The sequence below is a fragment of the Buteo buteo genome, chromosome 10, assembly GCF_964188355.1.
Source record: "Buteo buteo chromosome 10, bButBut1.hap1.1, whole genome shotgun sequence".
Taxonomy (NCBI): Eukaryota; Metazoa; Chordata; class Aves; order Accipitriformes; family Accipitridae; genus Buteo; species Buteo buteo.
In genome coordinates, this window is record NC_134180.1 from 20,343,174 (window position 1) to 20,367,519 (window position 24,346).

The 24,346-nt window shown below is 43.5% G+C and overlaps 1 protein-coding gene across 2 annotated transcripts in view; it reads right to left on the minus strand.

The window, feature by feature from the left end:
- Positions 1–1,245: 1,245 nt before the first annotated feature.
- LOC142036010 (complement factor H-like) overlaps positions 1,246–24,346 on the minus strand; it is a 46,002-nt gene continuing 22,901 nt past the window's right edge. For both annotated transcript variants that reach the window (XM_075038892.1, XM_075038893.1), the window contains 15 exons: positions 21,738–21,914; positions 20,460–20,639; positions 20,132–20,305; positions 18,612–18,794; positions 14,892–15,074; positions 13,391–13,573; positions 11,896–12,075; positions 10,157–10,363; positions 8,783–8,959; positions 7,941–8,117; positions 6,762–6,938; positions 5,300–5,482; positions 2,284–2,487; positions 1,792–1,989; positions 1,246–1,650 (listed from right to left, as the gene is read on the minus strand). In XM_075038892.1, coding sequence (XP_074894993.1) covers positions 1,649–1,650; positions 1,792–1,989; positions 2,284–2,487; positions 5,300–5,482; positions 6,762–6,938; positions 7,941–8,117; positions 8,783–8,959; positions 10,157–10,363; positions 11,896–12,075; positions 13,391–13,573; positions 14,892–15,074; positions 18,612–18,794; positions 20,132–20,305; positions 20,460–20,639; positions 21,738–21,914 — 2,585 coding nt within the window. In that variant the 3' untranslated portion in view covers positions 1,246–1,648. The remainder of the gene's footprint in view (positions 1,651–1,791; positions 1,990–2,283; positions 2,488–5,299; positions 5,483–6,761; positions 6,939–7,940; positions 8,118–8,782; positions 8,960–10,156; positions 10,364–11,895; positions 12,076–13,390; positions 13,574–14,891; positions 15,075–18,611; positions 18,795–20,131; positions 20,306–20,459; positions 20,640–21,737; positions 21,915–24,346) is intronic.

Here is a 24,346-nt window from a genome sequence, read left to right on the forward strand (position 1 = left end):
GCAATATGCTGAAAGCAAATGAATGCATGAGGGTGCCAGTGTGAACACCTCCACATTGTGGAGCACCTACATGACATACAGACCAAGTGAAATTGCCACTGTCAAATCTGAATATTAAATATCAAATAATAAACATAAAAAATAAATATAAATAGAAGTTCTAATATTTTCTTCCCTCACCAAAATGGATCATCTTCTGAACCCCTTGGGCTGCATGAGTCCCACTTTGGAGCCCTCTGTTCTAGAGAACCTTCAACATTTATTTATCTGGTACTGAGCTGAAGGCCTCCCTCTTCTCCAGGTCCCTGCAACACAAGACCTGTCTATGCTCAGAAAGTCAGCTCACCTTTGCTCTCTTCACATCACATTGTAAGAAAATATGTCCAGTTATTTGGTTATGGAGCTGCCAAAGCAAAGATTTAGCTGTTCCAGAATCTCCCTTATCATCCAGCAAAAGGATACAGAAGAAGTATTTCTTGCTTCCTTTCCTTAGAGAGAAAGCAACCCATATTAATACCCCATGTGAATATTGATATAAGCTCCTTTAACTATACACAAATACAGCACACTGGTTTAGTTGATTTTCATGACCTTAGTGGAATTAGAAGAGAATAAAGAAAAAAACATCTGAGATGAAGGCATCAAAGGTCAATGCAAAATCACCCCTTGCTGCACAGTGCCAGGTGGGCTGCCTGCAGTGGCTTTCAAAAAATTTTAGAAAAGTGAATAGCAAGAAAAGAAACTGCATAGCATCTACGAAGCCCAATAGGTAAGAGTCAGTAAAAACACTCCCTCAACCTTCCCCCAACCAGCAAGACATCAACGATACACAAATGTGTTAACTGCAACATGTTAGCATAAGTCAGGTGCAGTATGTTATCATCGGATCAACAAGCAAAAAGTCATGAAAGTCCTAGCGCCACCAAGACACTATCACAAACTCTCCTGTAAAATATAGGGATGGAAGGTCCCATTCCAGGGCCTGGACCAAGAAGTCATCCCCACCTCCACCCAGAAACCCCCATTACTTGCATCCCAACATCTTGCCCTTCCAGCAAATGTCAGGGAGGCTCAAGTCCCCCAGAAGAACTGGGCCTGTGATGTAGAGACTTCCTTGAGTCGTTGAAAAGAGACTCCACTCACTTGCTCATCCTGATCAGGCAGTCAGGACACTCACCTCTGCCATGACCCCAGGCTAGTTTCCAGGCAAGCACACGGAGAAGGAGCAGACAAGGCCAAACACACTCCACTTGCTCATTATTACCTGTGGGCTTTAATTCTTGTCTCAGTATGCCACCAAAGCCAGCCTATTTCAGGACACAATTGCTAATAAAAATAACAGTAAGATCAACATAGAATGGATAAAATGCAAGAACAACCACTCCGATAGATAAAATGTAAACACATTTACAATATGTAAATACATTTACAAAAATGGATAAAATGTGGAGAAAATGTAAACACAATCATCCAATAATAAAAAGAAAAACATTGAGAAATTCCAAGACAGAACACTGGCTAAGCTGCAAACAAAGCACAGCAAAATGGGAAACGCCAGGAAAAATTGAGCTCAAATCACTGGGTCGGTTGAGGGATCTTTCGTTTCCACAGCTGGGCTCCTTCATGCCATTTTCATTTATCCAAGCATTCCTGCGGCATAAAGAGAAGAAAGGGGAAAAGGCATGATGACCAAGCCCGACACATCGCAGAAGTTCCTCAGAGCAGTGGACAGGCAATTTCAGCAAAGCTGCCTCCTACAGCCCCTCTGTGTCCTTGGCACCGAGCACTTACATTTACATGAAGGATACTTAATCACTCCATCCAGGCATTCTGCTCTAAAATACTCAGGCCGTGAAACTTGACGGTAGAACCATCTGCATTCAAAGAAAACATACTCTCCAGAGCGATAGGTGGAAGAGCTCAACCGGCTTGATGACTGTAGTTGAATGTTGTTCCTTTCCATAATCCTCGCGTGCACTGTACAGTTCTCTGCAAAAAGTACTTTCATTATTTGCCTGTAGACCTCACACAGGGCAACTGATGTGCTGAAACTCTTGGTACTGGCTGAGAGCCCTTACCCCAGCAGTCTTTCCAGCTCAGGTACGCCAGTCAATGGCTTTTTGGGGGCTCTGCCCCTCACCACCCGCAGCTCACAGGATGCTCCCACACCCTGGCTCCTCCCCAGGTGCTCCCCCAGGAAAGCTAAAGGCTTTCCCCTCGGCTTCAGCACTAAAAATGCAACAACAGAGCGGCTAAGCTGTGGCCAAACTGGAGATCACTTACTTCCTGGCTTGCACCGTGGATATTCTAATGTCCCCTCCACGCACTGTGCTCTGAAGGGAGAAGATGCTGGGTCTGCCAAATATCCTATTTTACACCGGAATTCAATAAAGTCACCCGATCTGGAATACAGCTTTCTTCTTCCTATGATCCATTTCAGCTCAATATTGTTTCTGCCCATGTCTTCTTCAGATGCTGTACAGGCCACTTGAAAAAGGCAAAGAGAAGAGTGTCATCGCTTCACACAGATGCACCACAGGTAACTTTTTTTTCCCTAGAGCCTACAGAAGTTCTTTGCATTACAAGTGCTTCCAGCTACTTGCTCTGACCCTCTGTTACTTGCAACAGGAAAGACATTCACATCCAAGCTAAAGGGAAAAAAGCCCATAGCTGAGATCCCACGCAGAGCTAAGGAGAAGCTTTTTCGCTCTGACAGCCATGCAGGGCAAGATCGAAGCATGGGTGGGGAAGTCGCCAGGCACGAATGAACTTCCCCATGTCTTTTTTGAGATCCCTTCTTCCCTTCTGCTCAGGACATCTCTAAATTTGTTTCCTCATGGCCACATCACGGATGCACCCCCAGATTTCCCCAGCGCTGCCACGCACTCAGACCCATCCTCCCCACTCCCAGCCTGCTGACTGTAGCAGCGTTGCCAACTCGGGAGCACGCGGGAGCCCTGCACGGTGGTGGAGATCCCCTCACACAGTGGGGTTCAGCCAAACTCCCTCCTCCCGAACCGGTTGTGGTGGTGAGATGTAGGGGTCCGCGTTCGGAAGATCTCGCGATGTCACGGAAAGTTAGAGGGTTAGTCGCAGCCTTGTGATGTACCTGTAATCCCGCCTCCCCTTGTTAGTATAAAAGGAATTAACTGCGCAATAAAAGGCGGAAGTTGGCGCTCACACTGCGTGTGTTATCTGTCTCTTTCCCTGGTCCGGGCCGACCAGTGATCTAAGCGTGGCACCTTGATATGTAGCAAACGCTACATAATGGTGACCCCGACGTGATCGGTTGCCTAGGCGACGATGGAACTTGCGCAAGTGATTAAGGTGTTGAAAGGGTTGGCTAATGAGGTGGGTGCCCGCGGAACGATTAGGAGGGGCCCCACGGGCGAATGCATCCAATGGATGTGGCGCCGGGGAGGGATGAGTTCTCCCACAGAAGTATTAAGTCCCCCAAATTGGGGAGAGATTCGGGAGCTGTTGGTCCAGTCGGCGCTCGCAGGTGAGCGCGGAGTTTCTGAACGATTGCAAAGTTGGGGAAAAGTGTGTGGGAGGGGGGTAGTTCCGGCAGGACGGAAGGCTGGGGAGTGCTGGTCGGCGGCGCGAGCTGCTTTGTTTGCGGATGGAGCGCCGCCTCAGGAGCAGCGGGAGGCAGTGCCCCGGGGACAGGGAGTCACACTCAGGCGGGGTGGGCGGCTGTGGAGCGGGGCTCACAGAGCGGGCCATCTCTGACCGAGAGTGTGGGCACGGAGGGTGCGGCAGAGATGGGGGTTTTTCCGATAGAGACGGTACCAGCGGGGACGGACGAGCCCCCTCCGCAGTGTCCGGGGGGGGGTTGCGGCGGCTGGTTCGGAAGGACTTGGAGGAGTGCCTCCTGGACTGGGTTCCAGGCAGGGATGTTAAGGGAGATTTATACCGTCAGGTGAAGGAATGGGAGGAAAGAACACCCTCGGAGGGGGAAATCGGGAAGCTGCGAGGGTTAAAAACTGTGGTAGAGGGGGAACCACCCCCTGGCGAGGGAAATTAGGCACCTTTGCCGGGAGAGCAGGCTGAGTTTTTGCCTGCCGAGCCTGTGCAGGCTGTGCCTTTGCCTGCTGGGCCTTTGCCTGTTGAGCCTGTGCTGGCTGAGCCATTGCCTGCGGCGCAATAGCCTCTGCAGACGAGAGGGAGAGGCACTGGAGGGGAGTAAAAAAAAAAAAAAGGAGGCGTTTCACTGGAAAGTCCTTGAGAACTTAAAGAATGCTGTGAGTCAGTGCGGAATCCACTTACTGATAAAGCCAGTAAGTGTATGTAGAACTTGCTTTAGGTAAAAAGTGTGTTAAGCATACTTTGATTAAACATAGCATGAGCGAGGGTATGCCTGTGTACAAACACGTGAAGGGCTACTGAAATGGGTTCCTAGTCATATGATTTGTCCTGCCTTAACCTCGTAGTGTTTGAGTTTTCTTACAGATTGCTGTCATCCTGTCCTGGCTTGTGACACCTTGGGTATCCGGATGACATCCTTCTCAGAGTCCATCAATACGTGCCTTTATGGGATCTGACTGTCGGAGCTCGCGGCCAGGAATCTAGGTGCCTCAGACATTATGCCTTAACATCAGCGCACCAACGATAGGCCTTATAGAGTAATAGAAGTAACTCTTTCCAAGTCTTAACTTTCAATCTACCTCTTGTGTGAATTTCTATAAAGGACCTCTTTGCTCTGCAGGGTAAATGGGACATTTACGGGTGTTTAAGATAGAGTGTTTTAAAGTAGTTGTAGAGATATGTTTCTACTCATGGCATTTTATATAGTTATTTCTTTGTGTGAAATTGTTCATAACAATAGAAGCCAACTCGTCATGGGGAGGGGAGAGATGTAGGGGTCCGCGTTCGGAAGATCTCGCGATGTCACGGAAAGTTAGAGGGTTAGTCGCAGCCTTGTGATGTACCTGTAATCCCGCCTCCCCTTGTTAGTATAAAAGGAATTAACTGCGCAATAAAAGGCGGAAGTTGGCGCTCACACTGTGTGTGTTATCTGTCTCTTTCCCTGGTCCGGGCCGACCAGTGATCTAAGCGTGGCACCTTGATATGTAGCGAACGCTACAGTGAGAGACAGCAGGCAGCAGAGGGGACTACATGAGCCAACTTCAAGAAGAAACTCCTTCTGGACAAAAGAAGGACTCGCTGCCGTTCTGCCCTACCGGCATCGCAGCCCCAGCACATGGGCTGCTGTACAAGTGGTGCCCTTGGGATCTGAGAAAAAGACAACAGGAGCAGTCACATGGTCTTTGGCCACCCAGCACGTGCTTCAACCTACCTAGGCAAACCGGGGGGCTTGTCCACTGCCCATCAGTACAGGTGATATACCGAGATCCTTCCAGGACATAGAGACTTGGGCATTTGTACTCCAGAGTTGTACCTTGTCGATATTCTTGCATGGGGAAGGAAAGAAGGTCTCCGTTTTCAATAACTGGAGGCGGGCCACATTTCCCACCTTTCCCTGGAAGAAAATTCCCAATCAGAGAAAGCCACAAGAGTTTAATTGCAACAGAGGCCTGGCCACAAATACTACTGGACAGTACGTTGGCACTACTCTGAGAGAGCTGGAGGAAAGCAGAGAGAAAAACCATATACCTGGCAGGTGAAAAAGAGCAAGAGTTTCTCATTTCTCCAGTGCTGGGACTCACAGCTGCCAGTTCACCCCATTTGCCCACAGCTGAAGCACTTGCAGCTGCCTGCAGGACTTCTCCTCATCCCACACAATGGTGTAGCATTTGGCACAGCTCTTTCTGCAGAAGAGCCTGACACCCACCTCCTCCCTGTGCTGCCTGGGCAGTGAGAAAAGTGGATCCAAATGCAAATAGCAACAACTGCCACTGAACTGCACCACTGCAGTCACTAATGGGACAGCCCTTGGGCTCTGTGGGCCACTTAGGGCCACCGGGGAGTTCACATGTGCCAATCCTGAAGCACTGCTGCCTCACAGATTTTTGTATCTATTCAAGCACCACACTGCTGCCAAGTCTGGCCTTCCAACGGACCTTGAGTTGGGAAATCTTCAGAGAAGACCCAGGTCCCTTGGTACCAGCAGTGGGCCTCCTTGCACTTGGCATTCTGTTCTGGAGCCACAACATGGAGCCTCGTCTTAATTCATCTGCTGTTTCTGCACCCCTTTCAGCTCCCAGGTGGGTGGCGTTTGAGTCAAATGCTGCTGCATTGGTTCACGTGCTGAAACTTTCTGGATGTCTAACAAAAACAAATGGGGCTGTTCAGGGCACTCATGAAATCCCAGGAGGCACCAACACAGTACCTAGGTATTGGCTCACACATCAAATTCTACCCTCAGTTGATTTAACAGTTGCTTTGACTCCATGGCATGCAATACAGCAATGCATCGTCTGCACTATCTGGATGTCAACTGGCAGGGAAGCTGTGGGCTCTGCTCTCCAACACTGACAGCAAAATTTCTCACTCTCTTCTCATCAGGCAGTAGATTCTAAGAAGTCCAAGGGCTGTGACTCAAAATTAGACCTGGCCAGCAACTGCTCTCAGCCTCAGGGTGGTTTTCCAGATGTGGCCCTCTCAAGTGAAGCCACCTGGGTCACTCAGCTGCTAAACTCACCTGAGCAGATACCTGGGAAAATGGCTTTTTCCTGAGTGTGCCAGATACCTTGCGTTTGTGCACAGTCATGAGACTGAAATTTGGAGAAGCAAATGCCACTGAGTCAGCTTCATGACAGTCTCACTGACAGGCGACTGTATGAAGAGAGAGAAATTACCTTTGCACTTTGGCAGCACTGTCCAGGTCCCATTCCGACATGTGACGGTGGCAGTCCCAGTCATCTCAAAACCTTGCCAGCACTGATAGCGAGCACTCTCCGCAGGCAAATACCTTGACTTTTTAACACCTTGAACTTTACCACCAGCAATTTCTGGAGGAGGTTCACACGTCACGTCTGAAAAGAGACACTGCTGCAGTCAGGTTTGCAGTCCTTGAGGTGCTCCCCTATACAACAGACAGTTAAAGGCATCAACCTTGCTACAATTTCTGTCAAGATTTTCTGCCTCAGGTGTGTCACAGCTCCAAGAGTTCACCCTGGAGAAAAAAATCAGGTGTGACAGTGGCAGCAGAACACTCTTTCTGGGACTCTCAGGAGATGGCAGGGTCAATGAGAGCTTCTAGAAAAAGCCAGCATTTTTGTAGCTACACCTCATGGCACAAGAAGCCACACCAGCCTTCCTGTGTGCCCATGTCCCTCACTGGGGAGCCCTGGCATTCCTGGAAGTCACAGGGCCAGCAGCCAAGCTGGTGCTCTGCTGAACCACAGAGCTCCGGAGGAGCTTGTCAGCCAGCACTGCTCAGGGACAGGTGAGTGCAAGTCAGCTCCATGGAGGTGTGAGAAAGCCAAGTAGCACTTGTTCGCCTGGCAGCCACAGACTTGGGCAGGGGACAGGAGCACAGTTCCCGACAGTTCCTTGTCACAGGAACGCTCTTCCCACTTCCATAGCCAGAGCAGATCTTACGTGGTTGAGATCTGAGTCTCTGCCGGGGTCTGCATCGGTCAGAGTGGAGCCCTGGAGAAGAACGGCTCTTTCTCTCCCCTACTGCTTCTTCCATTCAGGCACTCCCTGACAGGTTTGAACAGAACAGAGGAGCCCTTATGTGTCTTTCTAGTGAAGGTCGCTGAAATGGCAGACTCTGGGGAAGTGCCAGTATCATGCAGGAGAATGACAGAGCAGCCCTGCTTCTTCAAGACATTTTTGCTGTTGATGAAAATATCCCTGGCATTTCTAGAAGCATCCAGCTAAATCAAAGTGCTGTGCAAGGAAGCAATAGCAAGCACAAAGTTGGGGTGCACAAAGACAACAGAAGTAAAAAAGGTAAAGTCTTTAGCGTGTTTAGGTAAACAAACAGTCCCCTCTATGCTAACAGGCAAGATGAAAGCACACATTCCTACCTCTGCAAGTTGGTGCTTGTGACCATTCTCCATTCGTACAAGTGACATAATTTCCACCCATCAGTTGAAAATTGCTTTCACACTCATACTGCACTCTGGCACCTGGCAGATACCTCTCCTGTTGAGTGCTTGTAATATAAGCATTGGGAATTTCAGGTGCGGCTCCACAGCTAACATCTGAAAAGAGAAGGGCATTTAAGAACAGTAGTGCAGCGATATGACAATCACAGAACATTGCACTCCGGAGCACCAGTGCTCCTGAGGAGCAAAAACGGTTTGCGTTATGCAGATCATTTTCTGCAGGCAGAAAAGGAAGATATTATGGTCTTTATTCTGCAATGCTTCACCACACATTATTTTTTTTTGCCTAGAGTGACTAAAAAGAGAAAAGGAGTTGGAGGGATCAGCCCAATGTGCAGATTGGTGCTCTACAGCTTAGTGTGCCAAAGGGCTGGAGAGTGAAATGGTTACTTTGCTATTTGAAGGCCACTTTCAGCAACCAACATTCTAAGTGACGTGAAAATAAGATCTATTACCCCACCAGTTATCTCCCCCTCTGCAGCCAGCATCCATTCCTCCATAACACTCGGCCTGCTTGATTTCAGCAGAGAGCTACGTTTCCGCTACTAGCTTCAGCCCACAGGGGAAACCATTTCCTTGCTGACCTATCCTGCTTGTTGTTTCTCAGGAGCCAGAAAAATAGGTGTTGGAGCAGTCTATTCAAAGCAAGCCACCTCCTCGCTCTCTTGGCCTGACTCGCCTGCATGCCTGAGCTGACATTACTTTAATTCACAACATGAGACTAAGAAGGGTCACAAACTACTTAGAGGTAGAACCTATACCTTCACAGAAGGGCGGTGCTGTCCAATTTCCTTCTCTGCAAATAATTTCGGGGGAACCAACAGTCAGGAACCCTGCATCACACTGGTAGCGAATTGTTTCACCAGGCTCATAAATTTCCTTGTTTCTGCCTTCAATTTGAGCATTGGCAACTTTTGGAACACTTCCACATGGCATTTCTGAAAAGATACAGAAAGTCGATGCTTGTGCTAATCTGACACACACACAGTGAGTGTAGCGTTTCTACCAAACAGATGCTGCAGGCAGCTTTTTGTAACATTAGCATTGTCATCTGCTGACAGTGGATTTTCTATAAAAGGTAGCATATGGAAAATTAAATTAGTCACTCCCCTAAATAGGCATGGACTTCATCACTGAAATATATAGATCCTGTTTCTAAACATGCCAGAAAATTTGAATAAAGGCTTCTGACCTTGTCGTGGTTTAACCCCAGCCAGCAACTAAACACCACGCAGCCACTCACTCACTTCCCCCGCACCCAGTGGGATGGGGGAGAAAATCGGGAAAAGAAGTAAAACTCATGGGTTGATATAAGAACGGTTTAACAGAATAGAAAAGAAGAAACTAATAGTGATAACGGTAACACTAACAAAATGACAATAGTAATAATAAGAGGATTGGAATATACAAATGATGCACAATGCAATTGCTCAGCACCTGCTGACCGACACCCAGTTAGTCCCCCAGCGGCGATCCCTCCCACCCCCACTCCCCCCAGTTTATATACTGGGTGTGATGTCACATGGTATGGAATATCCCTTTGGCCACTTTGGGTCAGCTGCCCTGGCTGTGTCCCCTCCCAACTTCTTGTGCCCCTCCAGCCTTCTTGCTGGCTGGGCATCTGTTGTGGTTTGAAGCTGAAAAATCCTTGACTTTAGACTAAACATTACTTAGCAACAACTGAAAACATCAGTGTTATCAATACCTTATACCTAACTCAAAAACATAGCACTCTACCAGCTAGGAAGACAAATAACTCTATCCCAGCTGAAACCAGGACAGACCTTTACTACACCGAAGTGGTTTCCATCACTGAAGCATCAAAGCAACTGCTAGTCACTAGTGGGCTACGTAGAAAAAAAGATCCTTGGATTATGAGGATGTGCCCAGGACTCACATGGCAGAGCTATGAACTGAACAAAGATTGCAAGAATACAAAGGAATATTTAAAAACTAGACTGCATTCAAAAAGTCAGTCTTGCATCCAATCAGGATTGCTCTGAAGACATCCATGAGGGATGATAAGATTCCACAGCAAATTACGGAGTTACTGGCTCTTACTAGTCCACCTCCAGTTTAAAATTCTTTCAATTTCATTCTTGAATGCACTTCAAAAAAAGTATTTTTGACATTACCCAAGCATGTAGGAGCTGAAGTCCAGTTTCCCATGGAACAAGTTATTTCCGATGGTCCATCTAAGATGTATCCAGAACGAGAAACATACTTAACTCTAGCACCAGCCAGATAAATTGTTTTCCCTTCTTTTTTAATTTTTCCATTTTGATTTTCCAGCCTGGGAACATCAGCACATTCTATGGGTTGTGGTGGCAAACATGGTCTTTCTAAAAAATACAGAAAACACAGATAAATAATACTGCAAGACTATTAATATTCCAATGACATATACCGTCTAAAACTGAAAAGAAAAAAAAATGTAATCATCCAAATATAAATTAAATGGCTTAAAGGAAGATGAAGAAATCTCTAAGACACATGAACCAAATCTTCTCTCCTCTTTCTGTCCTACATGGGGTTTCTTTCTTTTCCTTTGAACCAAATTAAAGCTGTTTTCTAGTTCATACCAAGGAGACACCATGAGAGCTTAGCATCAAGAACCGGGAAAATTTCATAGGCAGAGAAATAGAAGAGATATTATCTTGTTCTGAGATACTGAAAGTGAGTTTCTAGAATATTAGCTATTAAATTTTTCCACCATTAATAAAGTTGTACCAATGTCCCGAGGGGTTTTGTGATGACATGATGAAAATGAAAAAGAGAACAGAACTTACAAAGTATTATAATGTACTTCCTGATACACACAATGGATTAAATCTCTATGAAGCCCTCCTGAGTCAGGGCTGACCCACTGCTTTCTTCTCCTATACTACTGTAGAGTGGGTGGACTTAAATTATATTTTATATGCCTTTTTAGTTATTAATAAATGAGATTTTATTAGTTGACACATCAAGTTGAAAGCATATGTTTGCACTGAATTCCACAACACAAGAGATCTAATTACAGTCAAAGTTGCTGTTCGGTACCTGGGACTGGGAATTTTATTTCAGTAGAAGTTGTTTTATGAACAGCTCAAATATTTTTTTTGTTATTCTTCTCTATGTCTGCCACTTATCAGCAGAAATGGAGACTCACAGGCAACGCAGAAGAAGAGAAACCATGTGGCATCAGAATTTTGCAGCTTAAAAATATGGAAATGGTTGGCCCGTTGTACACATCAGTCACCAGCTGGCACCTCATTTTTCCTGTACTCAGCTATCTCCTATTCATTTCTGAAAACACTTTTTTCTACCTCTTAATGCACTTCTGCTCACAAGATATCACCTGCATCGGTAATATTTTAACAATGATTACAGATTCCTCAGCATTTCTTAGAGTAGATGGCCTGAATTATGTCATACCATTTATACTCCTATTACAGGAACAAGCCACAAAAAAAGCAAAGGAGAAAAATCAGGAAAGAATAAAAAAAGAAAAAAACCCCAAAGATTGCTACTACTACAACTAAATAATAAATAAGACTGATTTTTTTCACCAGGATAGTAATAAAGGCCCCCACTCAAAACTGAGACTCCATTCTGCAATATACTAAACAAACAAATAAACACGCAGCTCTTGAGAGACTATCTGAAAGTTTTATATGCCTTCTTAGATAAGTCTGTGTAAATAAAAAGAGCGACTGTCCAGCAGCTGGTTAACTGCACTTTCTTTAGCAACTTACGTTCTATTGCTTTTCTGCAGTTACCTGTTCATGATAATCTTAACATAAATAATATCATCCTCCGGCTAATGATGACTGCAAATGGACAACACAGAATTCATAATAAAATAAATAGGAAAAAATAATCCACTACTGACCCACACAGTAAGGTGGTGATTGCCATTTCCCTTCTATACATGTTATTTCATTCACACCGATGAGCTGGAAATTCTTCAGACATGAAAAAGCTATTTTACTCCCATGCTTGTAACTTCTTCCAACTGTTATCTGTTGAGCACCAGGCAGCTGAGGTGGAGGTGGGCACGTACTCTCCTCAGCTAAGGACACATACTCATGTTATAATAGAACATAAGATAAAGTGTAACAGTTCATCACAGATTACAACACAACCAACGAAGAAAACAGTGGTGTTTGTTAGATAATTCTTCAGTAGCTATCTCAAGCTTTAATTAATATTATGATCATTTTGTTCTGCTTCAGACACACCAGAGCTGCCTTCAGATGCTCGTATGCTTTCAAACTCATAGAAAAGAGAGACACAGTTGCCTACACCAGTCTAAGCTGGAGCTTCTTGTAGTCCCTCCTTTCCCTTCCACATAGCTGCATGCTCCTGTGTGCTTTCCCATTCCTCTCTCTGGTGAACTACTTCAGGAAAACTGGACCAACTTCTGGGGTTCTTGTTTTGTTTTGTTGTTGTTTTTTTCTTCAGACTTATCTGATGATAACAGAGGTAAATGAGAATCACAAAAGGAAACAAAGAAATAAACTTCAATTTTCCCACTCAAGGAATGAAGGGCTGCTCCTGCCAAAGGAAAGAAAAAGGGAGGGAAGGAGGTACATCTAGGAAGGAGGAGACATTCAGAGCTTGGTTTGTAGCTTCTAGTGGTTCCAGAAAACTGAGAAGGTAGGGACACTTGGTTTTGAAAGGGAACGCTCCCTCGAGTGATTGACACTCTGTGTACTTCTCCCACTTCCATGCACCATCTCCCAAGAATCTGGCATAATCAAAGCAGGCAACGAGGCGATGATTGTTTTGCAATCATGCCTTCTACAGGCAATATCCTGCTCCGCTATACATAAAGGCAGTCTTACAAGCATCCAAGCTTTGGTGTGTATTACGTAAAGGGCAGTGTCCTCTAGGTCTGTGCTTTTGAATAGGCCAACACAGCTTTTTTCTTATTGTTTCACTAGGAAGCAATTGGAAAAAATAGAAGGGAAAAAAAAAAAAAAAAAAAAAGAAAAATCAGGAATAGAAAACTTTGGCTGGAGCTTGAGCTATAAGCTACTCTCATTTGCACCATGGTAAAGCCCTTTTGAAGAACCGAGCTTAGGTTTATCATTGCATCTTCTCCTCAAATCAGAAGTGGCAGTGACAACTCTTCCAATTGTCAGGGTAGAGATTATTAAGTCTGCCTCACTAAAACAGTGCGTCTCTATACCTAGTTAACTGTTCAAATGATTCCCATAATTATTCATGACTATCCTTCAGCATATAATCGAGTAAGCATATATATAAGCATGTAAGCGTTTCTATTTCAGACTAGTGACACCGCAATGCTAAGAAGCTTCAATAACGAGCATTTATCATTCCTACATAAAAAAAAGAAATTGTATACAAATCTAAAAACATACCTGTACATTCAATCTCTGGTGACCATTTTCCAGACACACAAGTTGCCTGTTTAATACTTTTGTCAGCTGAGGTACATATATAATGTATAACTCCATGGAACCTAGTCTCCCTTCCTGGCTTGGGAAGAGGACCATTGTGCACAAGCTCAACATTCATTGGAAGTACACACTGAGGAGATGGATCTGAAAAAAATCAACAAAAAGACCTGAAAAAAAGATTTTGTTTAGATAATATGTACGTACGCATTCATTGATGAATAGGTCACCAGTTTCCTAATGCATGTCCATGTGAAAGTGTTTTTTTACTTCCTGTAGTTTGAAGTAACTCCTGATTCCTATATTGCAGAAACAGAATGATTTTTTTTGCTGAGTGTAGTAAATAATATAAAAACTTAACATTCTTTTCTTCCCTAAAACTATAAAAAGGTAGCAAGATGAGCAAGAAGAGGAACCTTCTTTTGCTTGTAGAAACAGGTGCATAAAGGAAGTACTACTCCACACACTGAAATATGCATCAGGTATCAGTCTCCTATGGAATTGTATCTAAGTCATAACCAGGTCTTGTGTCCTTGACTGGTGATTCAGAGAGTCAGAACACAGGCTACTTGTGAAAGCTAAGCAGACTGTGTTTTGTGCCAGATTCAATCCTCAATGTAATTGTAAATAAAGGTACGGTGTACTCAAATCACTGAAGAATATAAAATCACTTCTGAAGAAAGGGGGAACCAAGAAATGGATGTCTATTATAAATTGTATCCTGTTAAAGATAAGTGAAGTGCTGGAGTAATTTATCCCAGACAAGAATCCTTCTTGTCCAGTGTCGCTTTTGTCTTAAATTACTGTCTCCAATGTAATTTTTTTTTCTTTTTATTAGGAAAAGGCTTTGGTTTGTATCTTTTTGAAAGACATTACTTTCATTCAATTTATGCACTGCAAAACCAAATGGGAAGATGAGAAAAAAGAGAAAACTACTGATCAGAAATGAAACGGACTAATGCACATAAAAATGGTGAGGATGGGGTAAGCCTAGTACATTGTAGCTATTAGTATTATCTTTAATTCCCAGTAGGATTTTAAAAAAGCGAAGTAGTATACAGAGACATAAAACTACAAGTAATTAGTGCAACAGGCTCACTACTTAATTGCAGATATATCCCAAGGCTTCTGAAGGGTCGTTACCAGGGAGGAACACTGGAAAAATGGGTAAAAGGCACCGTACACCAAAGATGTATCCCCATGCTTGATTTTACCCACGGTGCAAGTGTCTGTTTCCTTCCCCAAACCTACTCAGAGCGCTTACAAAGTTCTAGGTGCAGAGTCTTTCCAGGACAAAGGACATGTTCACATTTAAAAGAGGAAAAAAACCCAACCCCTTCATTGAGATCCATGAAACTATAGTATCTCTGGCTACATATTGACTGCTGAAGTCCTTGAGATTTTGAATAGAACTATGTTACACTTACATCTGAAACATCATGAAAATGTTATGGAAATAGATTACCGGCACAAACAGGTAAAGGCTTCCATTCCCCATTAAGACATTTTATTTTCATTTCCTTAGAATTGCCAGAGCCTTGTTTACATCCACAAATCACTTCATCACCGTGCGAAAACTGGGTCTGGTCTTCCTGATGAAGAACAACATTCGGAATAGAGGAAGGTGATCCACATGGCATTTTGTCTTCTGTTGAAAAGAGCAGAAGTATTCCACAATAATATTGGAGTCCTATAGGAATAGCTGAAAGAACTTAAATAAAAATAACTATATTTGCATTTGGTGAGTCAAACCTACTCCCATTAACTGTAACAACTAAATTTCAACACAGCTGGAGTACGTATATCTGTTAGTCAGTTTACTAAATCCCTCTCCTGTCTTTTCCCTTCCTTTTCCATCACTGTGGTAACTCCACAGCACGCTCCACAAGTAGTTTCAGCTAACATTACTTTCCCAAACTGTTTTTCATTGGCACACAAACCCTAAAGCATAAGAAAAACTTCAATTAATCCAACTCACCTGGATCCCTGAGTAGGATCAATCCAACTCACCCGGATCCCTGATTCTGATCAGTCAAAATTATATTTGATCATATGTCTACACATTTGTAATGTGTACTTTCAGTTAGCATTATTACAAGAACTGAAAACGATTGTACCATCACTTAGAGGGCTGCAGCACTGTCACCTCTGTGTGACAACAGCAGTTCCTGCTTTGGGCTGTCACTATTGTAATGGTAGTGACAACAAAGGGTAATGGCTTGCAGAGGAGCGTGGCATGTGAATAGTCTTTTTTGAAGGAGGAAAAAGGCATGTAAGGGGAATAAGGGCATACAGCCTGCTCTTAATGTGGGAGTGGAAAGACCCATGATAAAGTCAAAGACTGAATTTGAACAATGCTGCACTCAAGTTTGGACCACTCTTCTTTCAAGCCTGCGCACTGAAACTATTTCCACTGGAGCAAGGATTGAAAAGATGCAAGCTCCATGCTGTACATTTTTAAACCATCAGCGTTGCTTGTGGAAGACGTGTCAGAATGTATTATGTATAGGGACAGAGTAAACCAGTCCGTAAAAACCCCACCATTTACTGGTTCTGTTATTAGATCATCCTGCACCATAAGAACACCCTGAATTATTTTCTGTATTTACAGATTTTCAGCTTGAATATTCCATTCTACTTCAATTCTGAGACACTGTCTGTATTGGCTTTGTGTGGCAAGGTTTCAGGGCGGGGGGGGGGGGTGTCACAGGGGTGGCTTCTGTGAGAAGCTGCTGGAAGCTTCCCCTGTGTCCGACAGAGCCAATGCCAGCTGGCTCTAAGATGGACCCGCTGCCGGCCAAGGCTGAGCCAACCAGTGATAGTGGTAGTGCCTCTGGGATAACATATTTAAGAAGGAAAAAAGTTGCTGGGACAGACAGAGACGGCAGCCGGAGAGAGGAGTGAGCACATGTGAGAGAAACAACCCTGCAGACCCCAAGGTCAGTGCAGAAGGAGGGGGAGGAGATGCTCCGGGCGCCAGAGCAGAGATTCCCCTGCAACCCATGGTGAAGACCATGGTGAGGCAGGCTGTCCCTCTGCAGCCCGTGGAGGTCCACGGTGGAGCAGATATCCACCTGCAGCCCGTGGAGGACCCCACACCAGAGCAGGTGGATGCCCAAAGGAGGCTGTGACCCCGTGGGAAGCCCGCGCTGGAGCAGGCTCCTGGCAGGACCTGCGGATCTGTGGAGAGAGGAGCCCACGGAGCAGGTTTTCTGGCAGGACTTGTGACCCCGTGGGGGACCCACGCTGGAGCAGTGTGCTCCTGAAGGACTGCACGCCGTGGAAGGGCCCCATGCTGGAGCAGTTCATGAAGAACTGCAGCCCGTGGGAAGGATCCACGTTGGAGAAGTTCGTGGAGGACTGTCTCCCGTGGGAGGGACCCCACGCTGGAGCAGGGGAAGAGTGTGATGAGTCCTGCCCCTGAGGACGACGGAGCGGCAGAAATAACATGTGATGAACTGACCGTAACCCCATTCCCTGTGCCCCTGCGCCGCTGGAGGGGGTAGGTAGAGAGTCCGGGAGTGAAGCTGTGCCCGGGAAGAAGGGAGGAGCAGAAGGGAGGTGCTTTGAGATTTGGTTTTATTACTCATTACCCTACTCTGGTTGATTGGTAATAAATTGAGTTAATTTTCCCCAAGCTGAGTCTGTTTTGCCCGCGACGGTAATTGGTGAGTGATCTCTCCCTGTCCTTATCTTGACCCACAAGCCCTTGGTTATATTTTCTCTCCCCTGTTCAGCTGAGGAGGGGGGAGTGATAGAATGGCTTTGGTGGGCACCTGGCGTCCACCCAGGGTCAACCCACCAGACTGTCTCAACAAACAAATAGTAGTTTTGCACAAGCAATTTTAACTCCTGTTGTTGACACTCATACTGTCAGGTTTGAGGTACACTACCTACTGACATGCACAGAAAGTGGGTGCTTTTGCTTAAGCAGGAGACTTGACTGTAGAACTATTCACCATTTCAGTATTAGGAAATTAAAAAAAAAACTGTTGGACATGTCTGACTCTAGCCTAGGGAAAGCAGCAACATACGTAATGCATTCATAGTCATCGTGTTTGTAGCCCTTGTCCCAGTAGCATACAGTATTGCCATTGCTAGAAAGAGGCCACAGAGTTTGTACTGAGCTTGCAAGGCCTCAGGACGGAGGCTTATCAGACTTACTTTGTCAGAACTTGTCCTGACCTGCCTGGAGGCTTGGTCTTACTTATTTTAGATGTAACAGCAATTTTTCCAGTGACCAGGCTATAGCTAATTTATTTTACTTTTGGTTATCTCTGTATGGCACAACCATGGTTTTATATACATAGTAGAAACAAGTTTTTAGTCTCTGTAGAGTGAGTAATTATGACTCTAATATAATGATGCGGGTGAATACAGGGCTGGTATGATAACAGAGCCCTTGAGAATTGGGGACAAAGGTTGGGTGTGGCAGAGTAGAGGCACGGGATGGTAAGAGACAGGGCACAGCCTGGCACCCCAAGGCTACAAACAGCTCACAAAAGGCCAACTTAGACCTGGAGCTGATCAAAACTGGTTTTAGGGATAACACAAAGAACAAGTATATCTAACATATTTACAACATGCTAAACATACCTAATTCACAACCTGTAGACCAAACCTAAAAATTACCCCAAGCAGATCCTGTAGGGAGGAAGAGGAAATCTTCAGCATCAACATCTTATTCCCCCCAGTGAATGACTTGAGATACTGGTAATGTTCTGTAACTTCCCTCCAAAACACACCAGGCTGAAGACATTGACTTTAGGACCCAAAGGGGCAGTGGAAGGGTGAGCATAAAACCAGAAAAAGGGGTAAGTAAGAGAAAGTGTGTGTATAACAATTGTAATTCTATATTATAAATTGTTTGTATTACTTAGATATTCTGTATTATTTATATGTTTAAAATTATTCTTTATATATTACATATTTATTTTATTTTTCTTTCTATAGTAATTTGACCTGGACTCACAACAATTCTTTGATTGGACTGTTGAGATTTCAATTATACTGTTAATAAAGTTTTGGCTTTATATATAGTGTGTGTTTACTTTTCATCCATAACATGATTTTGAATGTAACATATTATACCTGCAAATATGTAATTTTAATTGTGAAAATATCTGTGAAGTATTAGCCTACATCGAATTACAGACTTCTCACAAGTAAGAGTTATATAGATTACCAATGCAAGAGGGAGGAGACGACCATTGTCCATCAACACATTCTATTTCCTTTGATCCAACCAATTTAAATGCAACGTTGCATTCATAGTGCTCTCTGTCCCCATGCTGATACTGTTCCACAGAGCCACCAGCCATATTTCCATTGGTAACCACAGGTGGAGGTCCACAGCCTCTGGCGTTCACTGAAATTAAGAGATCAAATTCATGCTCTGAACTCAGAACTTTTTGCACAGTTATATGTTAAGTGCAACATAAAATAGATTGAATTTGTTGTTTAAAATTAAGAAAAATCAGTAGAACAAGTTAAACAAACGGGTCATTGGTTTATGCCTTTGAATATCTAGATTTACGTTGGGCTGGAGATCACAAACAGATATGCATGACCCTGGCTCACTCTATCTTACTTCCATGCACTGTCAATTGCCTGCTACGATGAAAGAAGTGGTTGATAAAACTAACCCAGTTTTAAAAGGAAAAAAGTGTTACATGGATGACAACTTCAGTATTCTTAAAAAAAAAAAAAAAAAAAAAAAAAAAAAAAAAAGGTGAAAATTCTACAAGCAATAATAACCTATGTTATAAAAACATCCAACAAGTGATATGTACTGTATATTAAAGGAATTCACTTCTGATGGAGTGAATGGAACTCCTGTTAAGGGAGCTTAAAATGTCGGTTTTAAATGCAAAAGAGAGTGAGCAAATAGAAGGATGACAGCATGAAAGACAACAAGGAAATTGATTGAGTGGGAAGAAAGGGAGATGAGAAATACAAGTTCTCTTCATTCTCTCAAGCTTCCTCATGAAAGGGCATAGCACCAGGAGAAGAAACTTTTCAGATGCCAGTAAGTCGTGCTCTGTCTTAAAAAGGATGAGAAGAATAGGGGCATATATCTTCTCTTCTGCATAAGTTTGTTCATCCTACTGGATGAAGCTGAGGGATACCACAGGGAAAACCCTTCACTCAGTTTCTTTTGCTTGGGTCCAGCTCTGTGTCATGTCCAAACCGTATTTTTTCCTTCAATATCATGTGATCAGACAAAGGAACATAGGGTACAACATCTGATGGGTATCAACATTAGGCAGTGGCAAAACTTAGGACATTCAGGATACAGTAAGAGAGGACATTACTCAAATCAATCACTCCTGGCTGCCATACTGCACATTATTTTTGCCTTTTTGAATAATAAATAAATTTTCATACATTACAGTCAATAACTTGAGTGAAATTTTGTGAAAGCCATTTACCAGCTCACTTTCAGTTATTGCAGAACTCCAATTGGCATAACTAAAGGTAACAGAAAGTTCAACATTGGAAGTTCAACTGTTCAGAATCTTTCACATGAAATAGCAAAATGCTACGAAATGATACAAAGAGGATCGGTTCCTGTTCTTTTAGAGATGAAGATGGGATAATTGTTCCTGGGAGCAAGGCTGGCTTGTAGAAGGTGTGCACAGAAGTCTTCAGGACCCAGGCATTTTCATCTATTTCCTACTACAATAAAGTTGACAGAAGAATTACCTTTACACACTGGTGGTGACGGAAACCATCCAAAGTAATAGCACTGAGTAGAGGCAGGTCCCACTCTTACGTAATTGTTTGCACAGGCAAATTTCACAACATCTCCGCTGTGGTATTTACCCTCCTTGGGAGAAAAATCTCCATTGGGCAATGTCAACATTTCACATTCTATTGCTACAAAGACAAAATATTTTAGCATATAGTGTACACCCTGCAAAAAGTACATGAAATGCTACTAATTAGAACAAAACCAAAGAAAGTCTTAAATAAACAAGCTTCACAAAGTGTACAGAGAGTTACACTGATTAGCAAACATAACAATATTCACCAAGACACTGGGGCGTTGGATTCCATTCACCATTTATGCCACATCTTGTGGTACCAGTTGGCATATTATTTGCAGCTTGATATCCCTCCAAACACGCATACTCGATTACGTCTTCAGGCATGAACATAGTTTTATTTGCATGGTAATTCAAAATGTCCACATGAGGTGTTTGACATGATTCTGTAGAATAAAACAAAGTTAGTGCATTTTGTGATCCAGAAACACTGCCGTTTGGAAGCATCATTTCTGTAGGTGCTTTAGTGTGTGCTAGTCGACTGAACTACTCAGTATATTTGAAACATTAAAAATTCTGCATTGCCAGAATATGAATGTAAAATATCACATGTAGCATATTCACATAATATCTATTGCATTAATCTTCAGAAATGTCTGTCTAGAAGTAATATCTAGCATAAATATTTCTCGCTTAGATTCAATTCCTTTCCTTCTACTACATGTTATTACTGGTGTCATAGCAAACAGTTTGCACTCCTGTTCCCCATGGTCATTTGTGAGGCGGTCAGAAAAAAAGCAGCAAAATCCTAGGTAAAGGCAGTCTGAAATAAAAGGACAAGATAAAATATCAGCTAAAGTTGGTCAATATTACAAGTCTCAGTATCATAACACTGGAAGATTAAGTCTCTTCTTTTACTATCCTACACCTTTATTCAGGAGAGGAAGGAACTTCTAAGAGGAGAAAGGCAACAACAGTATGGAGGTATTTTCAGGAAAAAGCATTCCGGTGTTTTTCACAGAGGTACTTTTTAACACCAGGGCAGACATATGCATAGTGTTTTTTATGCATAGTGATAACATCTTTCCAAATAATGAATCCCATTTTTCTCTAGTTTGGTTACATTTAAAGAAAGTTCTTGGCAGAATCCCTTGGTTCACAAGCATTTCTTCATAAATCTTCCCTCACGTGTGTGAAAGGTGGGAGAATTGGGAGTAAATTTGGGCATATGTACCTTGTATCAGGTAAGAATCACTGGAGAGGTCAGTGATTACCATCTACTTTGTGCTGCAGAGGTCCAAAAAGATAGCTCGCCTACAAGACAGTAGATACTTTCCCACCTTACTCACTTCCTTTATGTTTTCTCTCTTTATTTCCTGGAGCCCCAGAAAGGTTAATCTCCGGAGGATCAGTCCTCTGTTTGAGTCTCCCTCTGCCCAGTAAGAAAACTCTACCAATCCAGACAACAAAAAACTGAGTACATAGGACATCATGTCTGTGTCAGTGACAATGATGGGGAGCTCTGAAGCCTTTATGATACTCACTGATGCACTTTGGAGGTGGAGTCCAGCCATTCTCTTGACACTGTATCACTCCTCTTTCTTGTCCTTCTGGAGTTAAAAAGCCAGTATGACAATTATAGGTGACCTTCTCCTGTAAACGAAATATTGTCTTTCCCAAGGTCAAAAAACCATTGTCAATATTGATATTCTGGCATTTTTCTGAAAGAGATAGACAGAATTTTTTTCCAAGTAAAACACTGCCAAACTACATGCTTATAATACACAGAAGAAGGAGGGCAAATGAAGCAGCAGTAGGATTTAGAACATTTTTAAGAGCACATGAATTTTTGCTTCTGCATTGAGTGCTATTCCTGGGGGACAATCGGAAAGTGTGAAGTCAAAGTTCACAGTTACCAACTCATGCAGCAGAAACAGGCATGGACAGGAGTTTCATTTGCAGCAATCCTGCAAGCTTCCAAAATTTTATGTCCACATCTGGTGTTCACTAGAAATGAAATTCATGTTGGGCATGCACAGCACTGTGCATGCATAAAGAGGACCTTCTGTCCATATTGCAAGGTAGCACACGCCAGAGATCACCATGGTGTGCAGGTACCACCTCAGTTCTACCAAAGAGAAGTCATTCAGAGGGCACATACTGCAGGGCTAAAGGAAATTTGTAGCAAAGGACCCCTTCTTGCACACTAAAACGCTAGTGCAGACAGACCCAATGTTGTAACTGATTTCACATCACTTGGAATACATTAAGCCAGTCTAAATCGATGGAAATCAGTTGTCTTGGTTGGATGTTATGGTCTTGCATTCTGAAAGAAAACTTCTGCAGTATGTTAAATTCTTTACTAATAAATCATTCTGTGAAGAAGTTTCTTCATTCTAACAAATTAACTCTACAACAAATAGCAATATTTGCACATTAGAGAGTCAAGTAAATAAAGATATGAAACAGAAAAGACTTTGAGGAACACTAGAGGATGTATTTGAATGTTGGGAGCAGAGTTAATGACACTTCAGTGCAACAGCTTCAAAAGTTTAAATTTCACGTCAAATTTTTGGTGTTTATACCACTGATGCCCACGATTGCCTAACACTAGGAATCACAAAATTTTATTCTGCTTGCTCATTGCTATATCAAAATCTCAGTGGGTGGCAGTCCAAGACATTCTGTGGTCGCTGTCTCTATCAGGGTGGAATGGTGTGTGGATTGTAAGGCTCATAGTTCACAAACGAGTTTCACCATGTCTAGGGCACACAGGCGACTCATGGTGGGTTACAAAAGCAACCCAGCCTTGGATTGCCTTGAGGCCCTGTCTCTCTGCAGAGACAACTCATGGGGAGCTGTGTAGACAGCTTAGCCCTGGGTTGTCCGATATAAACCTTAAACTAAACGGGGTGGTGGCTGTGCCATTCAAAGAACCAAAACCTGAGCTGAGCCTTGAAATCCCTTAGCAAATAGTATGCCCTGAGTCTCAATCCAACCACTATTCAGTTGCCTGAGGAAGCAAGGTAAAAAAAACCCAAAACCTGGAGGGTTTCAGCTTCAGTTTCAAATGACAACCTTGTGTAGTCAAACAATCACAGACCAGCAAAGGAAAGATAACGGGAAACTCCACTCAGATATACATAATCCATTTAGGCATATATCATGATCCACTCAGACATAGTCATACACACCATTCCACAAGTCAGGGGATAAAAACTCTAAGATTCAGGTTGGAGATGGGGGAGTCACTTCTCCAACTATACAATCGGCTTGTGAAGGAAACCCTTCCCCCCCACCCCCACTTGATTGGGATGCCGGTTGAGGTAGCTTCCCTGGGATTGAGAGCCCTTACCTGGAGAGGTCAGTGAATATTGTTTATGCTTTAAGTTTGTAAATGTGTGTGTGCTTGTGGTTGTAATAGTGTACCACTCTTGCCTTAAAAATTGCAGTAGTGCATTCCTCCATTGTATCTGTAAAACCTGCAATAGTGGCGTGTTAAGTCTGTAAGTGAAGTTCAAATAAGTCGTTTGCTTGAACCTTGCAGTTAAGTCTGTGAGTGAAGTTCAAGTCCTTTGCTTGAACCTTGCAGGTAAGTCTTTTTCCATCACAAATGGTTCCCTAAAAAAGTGTTTTTACAGTCCAAGAAAAGCTAGGTTGAATTATTTTTGTCCATATGAAATCATTATCTAAAGTATTTAAAGTTCCTGTGAGACATTCTAGCAATTTCAGGCTTGGTACAAGTCAGGAACAAAAGCTGGAAACAGAGTTAGGAGAGGTAACCTTCCTATTCCTCCCTCCTTCCACTATGATGCCAACTGGAAAGGAAGCAAGAGGAACAAGGACCAGGTGGCATAGCAAGAGGCTGAACGGAAACAAATTACAGATAGGCTGTGCAAGGGGAATGATCACTATTTATTACATTACTGCACAGCTATGTTATAACAAGATTTCACCACTGAAAATAAAGGGACTGTGACTCCCATCCCAGAGCTTACATTCTAGGAGATCTGAATGAGCCATGCATGGATGTTTTACAGGGTTTCATTCTGCATGTTTATATAGCGACTGACCTCAGCAGCACACAGTGACATGAGGGCTGCATGAGACACTGAGAGAATGACGGCATTGTGTTTCAGGTGTAGAGCACCTA